Here is a 13,155-nt window from a genome sequence, read left to right on the forward strand (position 1 = left end):
TTGCGGAGATTAATGGTTCGCGCAATGCCCTCACCTCATCTATACGCTTTGGTTCTTCTCGTCATTATTCCGCACGCTGTCGCTGCAGATGGAGACTCGCCAAGCGAGTTCGCATTTACCGTCTTCACCGATCTCGCACCGTGAGTCGCCACCACCTTTTCGGAGATATCGAAGATCTCTCAACATAATAACGCGCCTTCAGACTCCTAGCCTTGTTCGGCGAACAATTTGCGCGTCAATTCATGAGCGAAAGCCTCACCTGGTTAGACCACATAATATTTGCGATGGCTCCTTTGGGTATTCTGACCGCCATTGTCGGAGCTATACGCGTTTCTGGACCCGCCTGGGCCAAGGCTTTCATCGGACGTGCCAGAGAAAGCCGTGCCGCCGCAGAAATTGAGCTCATGTCTTCTACATCAAGGGAAGTATGCGAGGTCTACAACGGCAAGGGTGTGGTTCGTGCAATGGGAACTCCCAAGCTAACGCAATTCATTCTGTTCCCACCGGAATATAGAGATGATGACAGAACGTGTGGCATACACACCTTGGAGACGGCTCACGACCGCGGGCAACCCTTCCTGGAGAAAGGCGAATATGGAGTCAAGACGGATTGAGATACACCCCCGCAACAAATAGATGGGCAAGTCGTTGGGACTGGGATAGTTTTGGGAACAGGATTAGCCCCAGGTGTTGGTGCCGACATCCGCGTGCATCTGAAGGAACAAAGCGACAACGCAAAGAAGAGCAGCACTCGGGAGGATAAGCAAAGCGTCTTGAGAACCTCACCAGATGGGACGATGGGTCCGCGTCGGAGAAGACTCTGGAGCAGAAGCAAGTCCAAACGAGCAGACGTAGAAAATCCGCCTGTCGACGACGAACCCCAAGCTGAAGAAACGCAAATCGAGGAACACAGTATCGATGCGAAGGGTACCAAGTCCGTCCACAGGCACATCTTCCCTGAGGAACTGAAAGGATCGGCACCAAACCTTCAGCTCAATCTTCCAAGTTATTTGCCTTCACACAAAGAAACCATCGGAGAGCTTTGGTGCGCAGCTGCGTTAGCTGTCTTCCTACAGTTATCTGTAGTGGTCGTGTCTGCTGTAACTTCGTTTCATCCCCACATTCAACAGACTATCGGACGACCGCAGATGAATTTCGGCGTCTGGTTCTTCATAGCAGGGACACTGTGTTTGAATTTAGGTATGATTTTATGCTCCTTTGTTATCGAACAAAGTACGCGAGAGTGGGCCTGGCGCGAGACGACGAGAGGGTTACAACTGTTAAGACCAGAGAAGGGGGGCGACATCTCTGTCGGTTTTGTCGAAGATTCCAGCGAAAAAACACAGTCGAAATCCCGAGTATTGACGAAGGCAAAGACGCTAGTCCAAGGACAGCGATCGAGTTCAAGAAGACATTCGCATGAAGCGAACCGAGCGGATCCGTCAAAGGAGTTGCCTCCACTCCAGCTGTTTTGGTTGCAGCAGAAGCACACTGTCAACGATCAGGATTTTGACCCATTCCTCATCCTTGGTGGATACAAGGATGAACTATTGACCTCGAGTCGACTGGATCATGAGAAGTGGAAAGAATTATGGGGTATGATCATCCCTGAATGGGTCACGAGATTTGCGGGGAACCAGTATGAGTTTCTTACCATCTGCGCTTCTGTTCTTGGCCTAGTAGGATTCATACTACAATTTGAAGGCCTTCGCGGTCTAGCATGGCCTACAGCAGTTGCTCAACTAGGGGCTATATTTCTGGCAGCTCTGCTTAGAGCAATCATCAGGCGCCGCTTGGGGGAAAGCCCGGTGGCTATCAGCGCTTTTGCAGGCCACGAACTAGATTGTAAGTTCCCAGTCCAATCTCGCGTATAATGACAAATGTTGATATTTACTAATCTGCAGGGTTGACTCTCCGGCTCGTCTATGAGCAGAATGCGCTGACAGCGCCTCGGGCATCCGGAGATGCCGACGCCGTGAAAGTCGTTACACGCTGGAAGGTACTGACCAGACCAGACTTGCCAAATGTATGCAAGAACGAGGACAAGAAGAAGAGCCCCTCGGACGATCCCGATGCGCAACGGATGCGTTCAAACATTCACGGGATTTCCCAATTCCCACGATCCCTTCTAGTGGAAAGGGGGGAAATGGTCGACGTACAGAAATCTGCATACGTTCTACACCAGGGAATCTCGAGACAACCAGAGCCAGACTCGAAATGTCTATTCCAACAGACAAGCCAGGTCGCAGTCGACGTTCGGCGGCGCCTAGGAGAGCTGTCACAATGTCCCGGCGCCGCTTCGCAAGAGGCTATAGCTCTCGCTCAAGCCATGTCTCTAGTGCTCACCGATCTTTGCCCTGTCCAAGAAAATTGCGACAAGATCTTCATTTGGTCCCTAGCTACGGTAATGTTGAAAGTCGATGAAACAATTGAAGCTCAACAGCCCAACCGACCTAAGCCTTCCCGCACCAATAGCAACAAACTCTTGCTCGCCATTCCTAAGCGCGGGAAATCTGGCGATCCACAAGTGAACAAACCGCACGGAATTCTTGAAAGCAAGCCAGATACGGTGACTCTCAAGGCCAAGGGGACCAAGAAGGGTTGGAGCATGCAACCAGTTGACATCGATGCTATACTCTCCTTGTGGATTTCCACACTTGCACGGTCCGGCGCCAATGCGAACATCAAAGGCAGAACACATGGGCAAGGTGGCCCAGAGGACGACGACATGGAAGACGATGAGTCAGGCAACTGGCTGTCACAGGCGTCCAGTGCGACCGTCAAATATCGCCGGATCCTAGGGGAAAACCCGCCTCCCTACAAGGCCCAGGATCCTACGGGGCCTCTTTGCGAATCTGATACTGGTACCGATGCTGATAAGAGAGCCAACATCGTCCGTACAGATATCTTGACAAGAGACCTCAGCTGGTGGACAAACGACCCCCGCGTTACGGCTATCACTGAGGATGATGAAGATCCGCAAGATACAGGTGATGATATGCTTGAGATTGGATTCAATGGTCTTTACCCAAAGCGCCAAACAATTCCGAACAGTGATACCCTAAATTCACCTAAACAGGTTAGCCAGGATCCTACAACAAACAAAGGTCAGGCTCCAGAAGCACCGCAGACCTCTGCAGAGCTCAAAGCTGTGCAGGAAGAAGCGCCACGTGGAAAGGTCGTCTCTATCATTTCCGATGGACCACTTGCAGTCGTCCTTGCACACCATCTGTTTTCTGCCTTCATGTGGGCCGTGTCGGACGAGATACGGGAAGATAAGATCGATACCGCAACCGTAGAAGACGCTGAGCTATTCGACGGTTCATATTTTGAAGACACATGGAACATCCCGACGCTTCGGAACAAGACACTGATGAAATTGGCCAGAGCCATTGTAGGACTTGGACTGGGCCCTATTGATGACGTGCTTTTGGCGATAATACCACCTTTGAGCCATCGAGGAATACTCCCCAACGAAGCTATGATGGGTGTATTGCTGAGGAAAACGAAGGATCACGAAAGGGATCATGACTGGCCCCAAGCACAGATCACCTACCTCAATCTCCTTGATCTAGAAATGGATCCACGTGGCATGGATCGCATTTCTTACGAGATCGTTGTTGAGTTGATCGAGTTCTTGTTCCTGGCCAGAGAAACCATAGATGATCTTCGCGGCTCGAAGACCCTGGAAGGAAGCGAAACGGTAGGCAATCAAGCTACGTCTTTACGACAAGCAGTGCAAGCCGTGAGCTCAGGCTTGCAATCTCATGCATTGTTATTCAGTGTAGCAAGCCAATTGCGTTGGTTTTATTATCGTCAGCAACGAGAGAGAAAATTCGACAACCTTATGGAGAGTCTACAGGTCCTACCATCTGAAGTCAGGATTACTGGCGATCGAGACCAATCAAAGAAGATTACCAGACCGGACGACAGACTACTCAAGCTAGTGAGATTTTCGTCTTACCATGATTATATCGCCAGACGTCTAGCAGAAAAGAGCGAGCGATCCTCGGGTGAACTCACCGGACAAGAGATGAAGTCGGAGTCAAAACAAACAGCTACAATGAAAGAATCCGAATGGAAGAAATTGGCAACGAAGCCCGATATCTTTGGCTGGTATCCACTTCATTATGCTACTGTCGGTGGCAACAGTGTGCTCTTCCACGAGGTTTCCAGGATACATAAAGTCGGGGGGAAGCCTCAGCATGAGCTCAGAGACAAGTCCGGAAGAACGCCTCTGCACTACGCAGCTATGTATGAACCAGGGTGGATCAAGACCTTCACCGGCACGCAGGAAAAGGGAAAGTCCGCTGCGAAGGTCCTTGGAAGAAACGGAATGTTACCAATCCATTGTGCTGCTAGATTAGGGATGGTGGAATCGCTTGCCAATTTGGAGAAGTACTGCAATCTCAACGCAGTGGACTCCTTTGGTCGTTCTGCGCTCCATCTTGCCGTCCTCGCTGTCAGCCCAAAGGTAGTGGAGTTCCTTCTCAAAGACGACACAAGAAACCCTATCATCCAAACCGGGGATGAGCTCCTACAGCGCACGCCTCTGCATTTTGCTCTCGTAAATGCCGGGGACAAAGGCGAGCAACCTGAACTCGTGGATGAGAAGAAGGAGATCGTGAACCAGTTGATGGCCAGAGTTATGGCTCGGGAGAAGGATCTCGAAGCAATGACCATCAATGACGAGCGCAAAGACACACCAATAAAGCTCGCTTTGAGGAATCAAGACGTTGAACTTTTCAAGACGCTGCTCTCCAAACTACCAAACGTTTCCAGACCGCAAGACACTGACGCTGAACGAAGCGTTGTAACAATGTGCTTCACAAGTATGTTGAAAGAGGCCGTGCGACTTAAAAGCCAGGACGTCCTGGTGTTGCTCTTCGAACACGTCAAACGTAAAGGCTGAGATGCATGGTGGATTGTTGACGCCTTCTTAGAAGCTAGGGACCGTTCCTTCGTCGACATGTTGCACCGAATGCTCAAGATTGTAGACTCCTTAGTCGGTGAAACCGTATCGGGCCACACCGTCAGCGCTAGTGCAACCGAGGAGACGGGGGAAAGCGATGAGCCCATGACTGAAAGTCGAGGCGATGCGAAACCCTTCGACCCGGATGCCGTTTTGACAGTCACTCCCAAGTTCCGCAACGACTTGGAGAGAGAATTCCAGATCAGAAAGGAGCTTGTCATGATAACTGCAATTCAAAGTATGGATTCCAGTTTCGTAGGTCATGTGTTCGATAAAGGAATTCAAGATCTTAGCCAAGAACACGTCTGGAACGGAAAGGACTCCCAGAATCGCTCGGCACTCGCATACATTGCAAAGCTCAAGAAGCTCAAGAAGCTCAGGAAGGGCTTATCCGACGAAGAGCTGGACATTCCCATGAATAGGCGCATCGCCATGCTGGACTTCCTTTGGGGCCATTGGCGTGTTGAAGATAAAGCAAGAGCATTGAATGACCCTCAAGGAAGTTATGACAAGACGCCCCTCATCTACGCCGTCAGAAACAACCTTCTTCCTCTGGCCAAGAAGTTCGTGGCGGCCATCGCTGAGGCCAAAGCCCACATAGAAGGAATGGATGCGTATGGCTCGTCTGCCTTCATGTACGCTTTGCAGAAGGATGACGACGCAGCGGCCGAATGGTGGAAGACCTTGGCTGATGCCGATCCATCTCTTGTCAACGAAATTACCGGTACGTATAAGACTACCTTCAGCACTAGGCCCTTGATCGAAGCAGTCCGCGACGGTCGAGACGACATAACTAAATTCCTCTCCACATACCCCGAGACCGATCCCAACCTTGGAGATCGAGATGGAGATCCTACTCTTGCCTGGGCTTATTGGCAGGAGAGTCCGCCATTACTTGTCACTCTCTTCGAAAAGTTCGATACAATCGATCCACATAAAAGGAACAAGTCTGGGATTTCACCGCTCATGTATGCCTATCGTGATGCGATGGATGATGGCATTTCACCTCGCATTCAGACCATGTTCCAGGCCCCACGTATTAGGATGCAAGGGTACGAAGTCACTATCATGTTATCGCACGCCAATTGTCGTGGGAACATGAGCCTCGTGACGTTTCTTTTGGAAAGGCGTGCGGATCCTTGTTCGTGTGACGATGCCGGCCGTTCTCAAGTTGAGTTAGCAGCACTTCGTGGCAACTTGGAGGTCTTCAAAATTCTTTGTCAGACGCCGGAAGTTGCAAAACAACCCGAGAAGTTGAAACGCGTTTACCATGCGTGCGTCCAAACGACCCATGAAAACAATGAGAAGATTATCGACGAGTTGATCAAGAGGAAGATTGACATCAGCACGACAGAGCCCGATGCCAATGGTTGGAACCTAGAGGAATGTGCCATGTACGCGGGGAACCCCCAAGCACTGAAAAAGTTGATCATCAAAGGGGAAACGGGCCCACCACCTCTTCGTCAACATAGACAACCTTCCAGCTGGGCTCTACGGCCGGACAACCCCTTCTTTAAGGCCCTACATGACGAATGCACTCTGAGTGAGTCCTCCTGGTCGCTTTTGTGCGGACTAGACACCGTGACACTAATGCGATATGCAGTGGTGAAAGCCCCTTTCCCAGACGGCCTGCCATCTGCAGCAAACAATGGCTCTTATCTTTTGGTTCGCGCAAATTCTTGCATACCCTATGGAATGAGACGATACTATTGGGAGATGAAGATTATCAATAACCCCGCTGACATGTACGTCTACTCTTACCCCCTTCCCTTTTTAAGCAAGGTTCCGTTTCTCACTTATCAATAGACCTATATCCATGGGGATCTGCTCACCACACTCAGAGAGTCACTGTCAAGCAGGCTGGACGGGATCGGCTAGCTGTGGATATCACTCCGACGATGGCAGTGTTTTCGATAACACAGTGGATACGGCGGAGTACAAGGGGTCGCCTTGGAGTACGGGCCATGTCGTGGGGTGCCTCATGGTGTTAGAAGACACGCCTCGCACTATCGAATTCTTCATGGATGGGAGTAGCATAGGTGAGCAATCTTATCAGAATGAGTCTTTCCAGTTACTCAGTGTATCACCACTGACATGTAACAGGACCCGCTTTGAAGCTCCCGGATAATATGCGGGGACAATTGTACCCTTGCGTCGGGATGAGAGCAGGCCTAGGCAGCGAAGGCACAGAAGTGAAGGCAACCTTTCGGGTCGGCATTGAAGCTCGCGCAAGTCGCTTCAGACAGGAATGTCAGAAGTGAGACAGCCGCTCTGGAAGAAAGCACAGAACCGGTTTGGCCAGCTACGGACTCGAAAGACGTGGAGAACGGTAACTAGGGCTTTAGTATTGGGCAGAAACTATCCCCTAGGAACATACAGCCGCTTTAGAAGAAAGCATAGAACCGGTTTAGCTAGCTACAGACTCGAAAGACGTGGAGAACGGTAACTGGGGCTTTAGTATTGGGCAGGAACCATCCGCTGGGAACATTTCGGGGTCGACGAGACAAGTTGAAAATGAGCCGACTACACAGAGCGAGGGTAATGTCGGGGATGGGGTGGGTCGACAATAGGAGGGTGCGGAAAGTCTCCCAGATAGCAGTTATTAGTGCTGAGTAGGGCTCAAATAGTTTAGTAATACACTACTTTCGGGAGGTATCCTAATTACCTTAGAGAACTCTAACACTGATTATAATCGATGGGACCACTAATAGGGCAAGTTCTAAGCTAAGTGCTACGCACTGCCGAAGAAGTACCCCTTCTGGCCTCTTTGAATAATAACCGATGCCCGTGAAACAAAGCCATGCTGGAATCTCCTAGCACGCGGGATATCTAGCGCTGACCATACTAAGAAGGGCGTATCCATATGCTCAGATGCGCGGTAGAGATGATAACGAAATAAAACAGAGGAAGAAGTAGCGCAAAGGCGATAAAGAGAGCGACTCGGGACTATGAGACCTAAGACGGGAGTCTCAGAGACCGAGGATAGGATCTCCGAAGCCAAGTAGATAAAAAGGAAGTAGCATGGTGGGATAATCAACATGGAGGAGCGGTACAGCGACTGTAAACAAGGTAAGGATCGAGTCGCTAGGAGACCAGGAACATAATCGAGGAAAATACCGATGTGAAGCGAGGGAGCCTCTGCATATGCCTACAAGCCATAGGCAGTGTGAAGGTGAAGCTAAGTTTACGCGCCATTGTAATCCGACCATCCAGCTGAGGAAATTGAAGAGGTTAGAAAAGTTCAGTGCCCTTAGGCCATACAGATCGAAAGATGTGCTAGTCGTGACACGGCCATAGAAAGCGCGTCATCAGGCGTTGGACAGTAATGCCCTAGCCATAAGGTGAACGCGACATTCGACCAAAACAGGTCGATCACCGTTGTATCGAAGGGTGCGGTGATCGTACAGCGCGGATCTGTTGTACTATCTCGAATACCCGCGTCCGTACGTGTATTGAGGGGCATTCGTGACGGGTATTCCGTTCAAAGTCTTCCACGCAATTTCGGCGGCCTCTTCGCGGGATTGTTCGAGGTAACGGTAATCGCGCCATAAATGTGCTCGGAATTCGCGGCCTTGCACAACAACACCGCTGGACCAGGCAGTTCTGATGCCTATGAAACTTTAGCTGCATACTACATGGAATGAAGCTGTAGATGTGCTGTTGAAAAGCATACCTCTTGGATCTGAATAATCTTGAAACTGCGGCTGCGCTATTTGGTTCGAGGTACAGTAATCTAAAAGCAAGGAATGTCAGTGGGAGATAATGTAAGAGGGAAGGCACACACTTTGAAGCTTCTGTATGTAGGTCTCTTGCCTGTTAGCGGCCATGGTAGGCTTGGTAGGTTCGATCAGACGTAGAGTACTATCGTTGACGTGAGTCAAGCAAGAAATCTGATATTCTCTAGGAAAGACCAGGGTCCAGGTTCGAGTCAGGAACGTCAAGGCAAAGTGAAACCTAGGGATGCTGGCCTTCTGTTTATAGTCCAACAACGCATGCTTGAACTGCCAGACGCCGCAAAAATCGCCTATGCCGAGCTGAAGTTCCAGTACACTGGTAAAGTGGATGAGGGGTATTGCGGCCTGTGTCCCGCTTGTATCGTATTGCTAGGTAAAAGTCCGACAGCCTGGAGAGTGTGGCTCTCATGGCTGGTGCCGCGTGCTTTCTCTTATTGGCCTTGGAATCGGAGTCGCCATCCTGGACAAGGCGAGAAATCATAATTGCAGGCAACCCACCGTGGGTAGACAAGGTATATGAAAGCCAGTCATGCAACAATCAGATTTTTCGGGACCAATGACTATTCAATTCGTGTGGGGTTATGCACAGCTTGGCCAAATGAAGGTTGGTTCGTCTGAGCTGGCGCAAAGGCCAGCAAAAGCTGCAAGGCTAATGATGCCGGCTTGCCCAGATTGCGTACTTAGATTCTGAACTATTACCATTCAAGGTACGGACCCGCGCAAGAGCTCTGCCTTGCGATCCGTCCTCGTTCCGGACCGCGCCGAACCAAACTTTGCCCTGAACTCGTCATTTAGAACGCCTCCATGGCGTGACGCCCATGCATGGCGGCCTGACCCAGGCGAACCAGACCGAATCGATCAACACGGCACGCACGATGGCGTCCAGTTGCGTTAGAGCATTGCTGCAGCGCGTGGCTCGGAACAGGCGTTGCTATCTTGAAACTTTGTCGTGCTTTAGATCCTGCGTGCCCTTGACGTTGCTGATGTCGACGAGCCGGGCCGTTGCGTGCCCAGAATATCTGCCGTGTGCTCTGGCCATCCGTTCATTACTCCATTTCTCGAAGTGTTTTTTCCAGGCTGCCCAAAGCTCTACCTTTTCCCGCTTGTACAACGCATGCTGGCCTGGCTTCTCGGTGAAAGCGCCGCCACCGACGAGATGATCTGTACGGAAGAAGTGGGGTTCGCCTCGCTGTCAATGAGTTGTCATTCCTGTTGTGTTGTCAGGTTTGAATCAATTCAAAATCGATCGATATCGTGGCAAGTGACGTGGTCTCGCTTCTGCATTGCGCTAATCCTGAAAAGGACCCGGCCAGTATGTGCTGTAAGGCAACGCTCTGTTTCATGAAAGTGAGGCGCAGGATAATGGTTTGCATCTGGACGGTGGATGCTGGGTGGTGCTGCGGATGTCTCGTGCAATAGCAAGCAGCCTGCATCCGCATTTGTTAGCTGCAGACGTCGGGCATAACACCACGACACCTCCACAGAATCGCCAGGAGGCTGCTTGGCTACAGGTTCTGCACAACATGAAATGGCGCAAGGATAAATGCCAGTCATCGAGGCCAGGCGAACCTTCCACGAACCGATCAGGTTGCTCTATTGAGCGCCGCCACGAGCGACATCGTCCAGAATCTGTGATCTCACCAGAGTGGTCGAAATCCCACTATGACAGGAACATTGCGAATCCCCAGTTTTGGACGCCAATATTTGGGCCACACCCTCTCTCATATTCAGATGCAATCGTCATAGCATCCTCGAGACGAAGCACTGTCGCGTATGCAGAATCCAACTGGCTCGAGTGAGAAGTGGATGGAGTAGCTCCACAGGCTGGCAAAGTACGCGAAGACTCTGGCGTAGTGGGTCGTCGATCCGCCGTAGCTCATGTGGACCTGGTTCGTTGCTTTGGAACTGAGCTACCATAGCCTCATTGAGTAGCAGAACTTGAGCCTGGGCGGTTAGAGCGTTTCTCCAATGTAGCACACGGAAGTGCAACCACAGATGAATTGGGATGCGCGACGGGCGCTTTGGGACCCCTTGAAATTCCCGCTTGAAGTAGACACCGATGCTTGTCTAGAGTACATGGGTCTCTAATCTTGGCAAGATGATAGCACAAGATGATACAGATGACGAAGCGGCGTCTAATTTTGGCTCGCGGGGGAGCAGGCGTTCGGTAGTGGTTGAGATGGTAAACGTTTGGCCACGCAGCCGAAGCTATTATGGCTGTGGCGTCCATCTACGTGCCTACAACATGGATCCGATGCAGCTATCCGCACCTTTCATAGATTGCGAACCATCTGAATTACAGATGGAACCGGCCTATGTGGTGCGGCCACGCGACGGAGCTGCGACGTGGTCCCTGGCAACCCATTTAGCCACCGCATGCAGCTTGCTCGGATGGCCAACTCTTTCCCCTCGAGGAGTTTGGAGATGATTTGCCCAATGCTGGTCGCAGGATGCGCAAGAGACTGCGTGCGGCAAGGGACGCACCAGCCCGTGCGATTTACGTGATGCACACATGCAGCCCGCTTTTAACGTTGCCTTGCCCCGGATGTTGCACCCGAACAGTACGGCAGAACGGCTGAGAGGGACCATGCGGAAGGGATAACGATCCTTCTCGGAAGAAGCGACGATGGAAGACAGACGGTATCAGTTCGGGTGTTGGAAAGCTCATTGAAAGTCGGGAACCGCAACCTGGGAGGGACCCTGGCGCTTGCCCGGGAAGGCACAGCACCACGTGACGGGCCAAGCCGAGACCGGATTAGCGCGCCAGGAACCCGCCGCTCCTTCCCTTCCCTCTCAAGCGGCGCGTGGGGACACTGGAGAGGCAAGAGTGGGGTTGCACGGCGGGGCTGCGTCGATGACGTGAAGCTACATTCATGGATTACCCGTGGCCATTTGCGACCACGTCGATTGACTCCTCGACGCTCACCTGAAGACTCGCCATCCACTATGGCCTCTCCCAAGACGGTCCGCTGGGGCATTCTGGCAACGGGCGGCATCGCCAAAACATTGTAGGACGCCCCGCAACACGGTGGGGGCACGCTGACAGTGTCTTGACAGCACAAAGGACCTGCTCGTCGACCCCGCCACGCGCGGCGTGCAGCACCTCAGGCACACGGTCGTCGCGGCTGCCTCCTCGTCGTCCGTGTCGCGCGCCCAGGACTTCCTCAACGACACGGGCGCCCCGGCCGATGCGAAGGCGTATGGCTCGTACCAGGAGCTGGTCAGCGACCCCAATGTCGACATCGTCTACATTGCGACGCCCCACTCGCACCACTACCAGAATGCCATGCTCGCCCTCGAGGCCGGCAAGCCCGTGCTGTGTGAGAAGGCCTTCACGGTGAACGCCGAGCAGCTGCGCAAGCTGGCCGACAAGGCCAAGGAGAAGGAGCTCTTCCTTATGGAGGCCGTGTGGACGCGCTACTTCCCGCTCTCCATCTACGTGCGCGAACAGATCACCTCTGGCCGCATCGGCCCCGTTGCTCGTGTCTTCGCCGACAACAGTATGGCCTGCGACCCGGAGGTGCAGTGGAAGGACGGCACCAATCGCATGGTCAACCCAGAGCTTGCTGGTGGCGCTCTGCTCGATCTCGGCATCTACAGCCTAACCTGGGTCTTCCAGACGCTCTACCACACGCAACCCGCCGATGCCCGCAAGCCTCCAAAGGTCCTCGCCGCTATGAAGAACTACGCTCCCACAAAGCAAGCGGACGAGACTACCACCATCGTGCTGAGCTTCCCGCGCTCCCACCAGGCTGGCGGTGACGCTCATGCCATCGCGACTACCTCACTTCGTGTCGCCACTTCTCCGGCAGGAAACCAGGACGTTCCTGGCATCCGCATCCAAGGCCCCGGCGGCGAGATCCAAGTGTTCCCGCCTGCCTTCCGTCCTACCCGCACCCGTATCGTTCTCCAAGACGGCACCGTTGAAGACAAGGATTGGCCGCAGCCCGGACCAGGCGAAGGAAGCGGTTGGCGGAACGGTTTCGGAGCAACCACAAACGCTGAGGGTGAAGGTCACGGTATGTTTTGGGAGGCAGACGAGGCTGCCGATGCCGTCATCAACGGCCGGAAAGAAGGCAGATACGAAGGTCTCGACGAGAGTATTCTTATCATGGAGGTCATGGATGAGGCTAGAAAGCAGGGTGGTCTCACATACCCCGACAAGATTGAGACCACCAAGTACCCAACGCAGCTCTGAGGTGGACGTAGAGGAGGGCCTGTAGAGCAATACAGTCCGTCAACGCCACATCTTCTGGAAGTACTTGCCACTGTGCTCTGCGTGTCCATGCAAGGAACAGCCGGTAAGGTTGAATTGTGATCGCTCCTGCGACGGGTGGCTCGTGAATAAATCGTTGCCGTCTTCGCCTTCAACCGGTGCCATAAGATTTGTCTTCCTGTTCAATCTCCTGGTCTTCGAACCACATGCAGGAACGCTTTCAAGCGCCTTCT

At 52.4% G+C, this 13,155-nt stretch overlaps 2 protein-coding genes across 2 annotated transcripts; both read left to right on the plus strand.

Annotated features, from left to right (window-relative positions):
- Positions 1-797: 797 nt before the first annotated feature.
- On the plus strand, positions 798-7,100 carry N0V89_012131 (uncharacterized protein; the record flags this gene model as incomplete). The annotated part of the gene is made up of 5 exons (XM_056220856.1): positions 798-1,005; positions 1,291-1,845; positions 1,905-4,901; positions 4,944-6,717; positions 7,076-7,100. The coding sequence occupies 5 exons, from the start codon at positions 798-800 to the stop codon at positions 7,098-7,100; spliced, it is 5,559 nt and encodes a 1,852-aa protein (XP_056064843.1).
- Positions 7,101-11,652: 4,552 nt separating this feature from the next.
- N0V89_012132 (uncharacterized protein) lies at positions 11,653-12,904 on the plus strand (the record flags this gene model as incomplete). The annotated part of the gene is made up of 2 exons (XM_056220857.1): positions 11,653-11,714; positions 11,764-12,904. 2 exons carry the CDS (start codon positions 11,653-11,655, stop codon positions 12,902-12,904), a joined length of 1,203 nt encoding a protein of 400 aa, XP_056064844.1.
- Positions 12,905-13,155: the final 251 nt, after the last annotated feature.

This window comes from Didymosphaeria variabile (genome assembly GCF_027946475.1).
Source record: "Didymosphaeria variabile strain IMI 356815 chromosome Unknown scaffold_10, whole genome shotgun sequence".
NCBI lineage: Eukaryota > Fungi > Ascomycota > Dothideomycetes > Pleosporales > Didymosphaeriaceae > Didymosphaeria > Didymosphaeria variabile.